General features: G+C 42.4%; 1 protein-coding gene across 1 annotated transcript; it reads right to left on the bottom strand.

The window, feature by feature from the left end:
* Window positions 1-260: 260 nt before the first annotated feature.
* Window positions 261-1350, bottom strand: LOC135611571 (putative F-box protein At4g17565). Its single transcript, XM_065107206.1, has 2 exons — window positions 851-1350; window positions 261-768 (listed from the first exon to the last, which is right to left on the bottom strand). The coding sequence occupies exons 1-2, from the start codon at window positions 1348-1350 to the stop codon at window positions 261-263; spliced, it is 1008 nt and encodes a 335-aa protein (XP_064963278.1).
* Window positions 1351-2314: the final 964 nt, after the last annotated feature.

Raw genomic sequence — 2314 nt, 5'->3', positions numbered from 1 at the left:
AATCTTATCAACGTGAACATAAAAAAAATAATTCGAATTAACTAATCTTCTATTAGACTAAACCATTTGTATACGAATGTATAAAGAAAACGAAGGCGACTATATGCTGGGTGAAAATAAATGGTGGATCGGCACCCATAGCGGCGGCGAGACTCGGGAGAGTGAGACCCCATCATAGTGTGGGGTGATGCAACCATCCACCATGCTATAGATCCCCGTGTCACGTCCGCTTCCCGGTGCGCAGCAACTCTTGAACTCGCTTAGGTCATCGGTGAAGTAAATTGAGTCCTTTTGGCATCCCACCAGCTTTGATGCCTCCACCGATATCGAGTTGTTGAGGCCCAAGAACAGCGACCGCCCTCTCCTAGGCTATTCACCTGCTGCAACTCGCCGTTGGAAACGCTCAGCTTGTAGACAACGAAGCTCTTTGTGTTGTATGTCGGCTTTGGCGAATACCTAAACACCCGCACCACGTACAGTAGATCGCCCGATGATTCCACCAGGTATATTTTCCGATGGGTGTAGTCGGTCATGAGTTGCTTCGGTTTGGTCGATATGAAATGCACCTGCGGCCGAGACACATCCAACACCACCACGTCCCCTTTCCAGTTGACCACGTAGAATTGGCCTTTGTAGAACGAGGCATCCAAGTAGGGACACCAATTGCAGCTTACTGTAGTCCATTGATCGTCGCCAACCTTTGCAATACCCAGCTTACATCCGATGCCGTAGAACGCCACCACGAGGCAGTCCCGACAAGCGGAGGGGCTTGACGACAGGCAAACCTTGGTTACAAAAAGAGAACGCTTGCGCTCTGGTGACCGGTTGCAACATTGACGGAAGGATGTACCGAAGGCGTAGAGCGAAGGCAGCTCTACGCCGCCTCCAGTAAAGATGTTCACGAGATGCATCCTTGGAGTCTTTGCCGACCGTCGCGATCCAACCGGCGTAGGAGCCACAACAGAATCTTCCTTGACATTGGAGCACGGGGAGCTCGTAGATTCTCTTCTTGGAACAGCTATAGAAGCGACGACAAATGTTGCTTCCCGAGGAGGAGGGGAAGTCGATCTCCTCCTCTGCGAGCATCAGCCAAGGGAATTGACGTGCCAGAGAAGTTTCTTCCTTCACGATCGACCACCACGAGCGGCAGACGGCTGAGAATCGAGCCAAGTTGGTGGCGTTGGGGAGAAGACGCTCTGCGATTTCCATCATGATGTCGATGGGGAGATCAGACCATGGTCGCCAAAGCTCTGAGCGAAGGGATGGCTCGGTGCTGCAACAAGAAGTAGCCAAGCAGCTACGGCTGGACCTCCTCATCTCTTTGACAGTCAAGCATGAGAAGTGACACATCTCGTCATCACCATACAATTTAGAGACAGAGAGAGAGAGAGGCCGAAGTTGGAAGCCTTCTGGTCTACTTGTTCCTATTCGAAAAGAACTCAGAAACTTCACGGCGGGTAGGAGTAGCAAAATCATGGAAGCCAAATCCAACACGTTATAGGAATCAAAGAGTTATAAGTTTTGGGTCTCTATGTATATTCAGGGTTATAGTGCCCACATTTTATAGTTCTTTGACTAATTAGGCTTAAATCATTGCTTAAAAATAATTAAACCTAAATTACTAATATTATATATATTAATAATTAAATCATTTTCGATGTAGGGTAACTGACTAATTATAGATTATCCATGTAATTTTTAAAAGTTATATTGAGATCACTATACTTATGAAGGTGAAACATTTTAATTTTATTTCTTCTAGCATCGTCAACTTAATATAACTTTATTTGTTGATAGAAATACCGTAAGGTTTACCACTGAGTACATGTTGACTTTGTCTCACTTTGATTTCTATTGAACATGTATAGTATTTTCATCAGAAGAGTTAATCATGAAGAGAAATTGGTTTAAATATTTTATTTTTGTAAGTATAAAGATCTTAATATAACTTTTGAAAATGTCGAGATCAGATTGATAATGATAGCTAATTACAAGGATAATCTATAATTAGCCCTAAGCTAACCTTCGAGGGTATTATAATGAGTCGAATATTATATTTTGAATGCTAGCATACTGGTAATTGACTTTGATTACTATATGATTATAATCTCACGAAACAAAAACTATCTTACCATCAAAATCATATGTGAGCAAAATTATTTCACTAGATACTCAATTTCAAAGTTAGTTTAGAAACATAATAATTAGTTATGTTCGCACATTTTGTTTATTGTAACTTCCACATTACTACTTATTATCACTTAGAAACACTACTACCTGAAGTATTCAACATATAACACTTGAATGGCAATCA

Source organism: Musa acuminata, chromosome BXJ2-5 (genome assembly GCF_036884655.1).
Source record: "Musa acuminata AAA Group cultivar baxijiao chromosome BXJ2-5, Cavendish_Baxijiao_AAA, whole genome shotgun sequence".
In the NCBI taxonomy this organism is placed as follows: Eukaryota; Viridiplantae; Streptophyta; class Magnoliopsida; order Zingiberales; family Musaceae; genus Musa; species Musa acuminata.
This window is presented reverse-complemented; position numbering and strand designations above follow the sequence as displayed.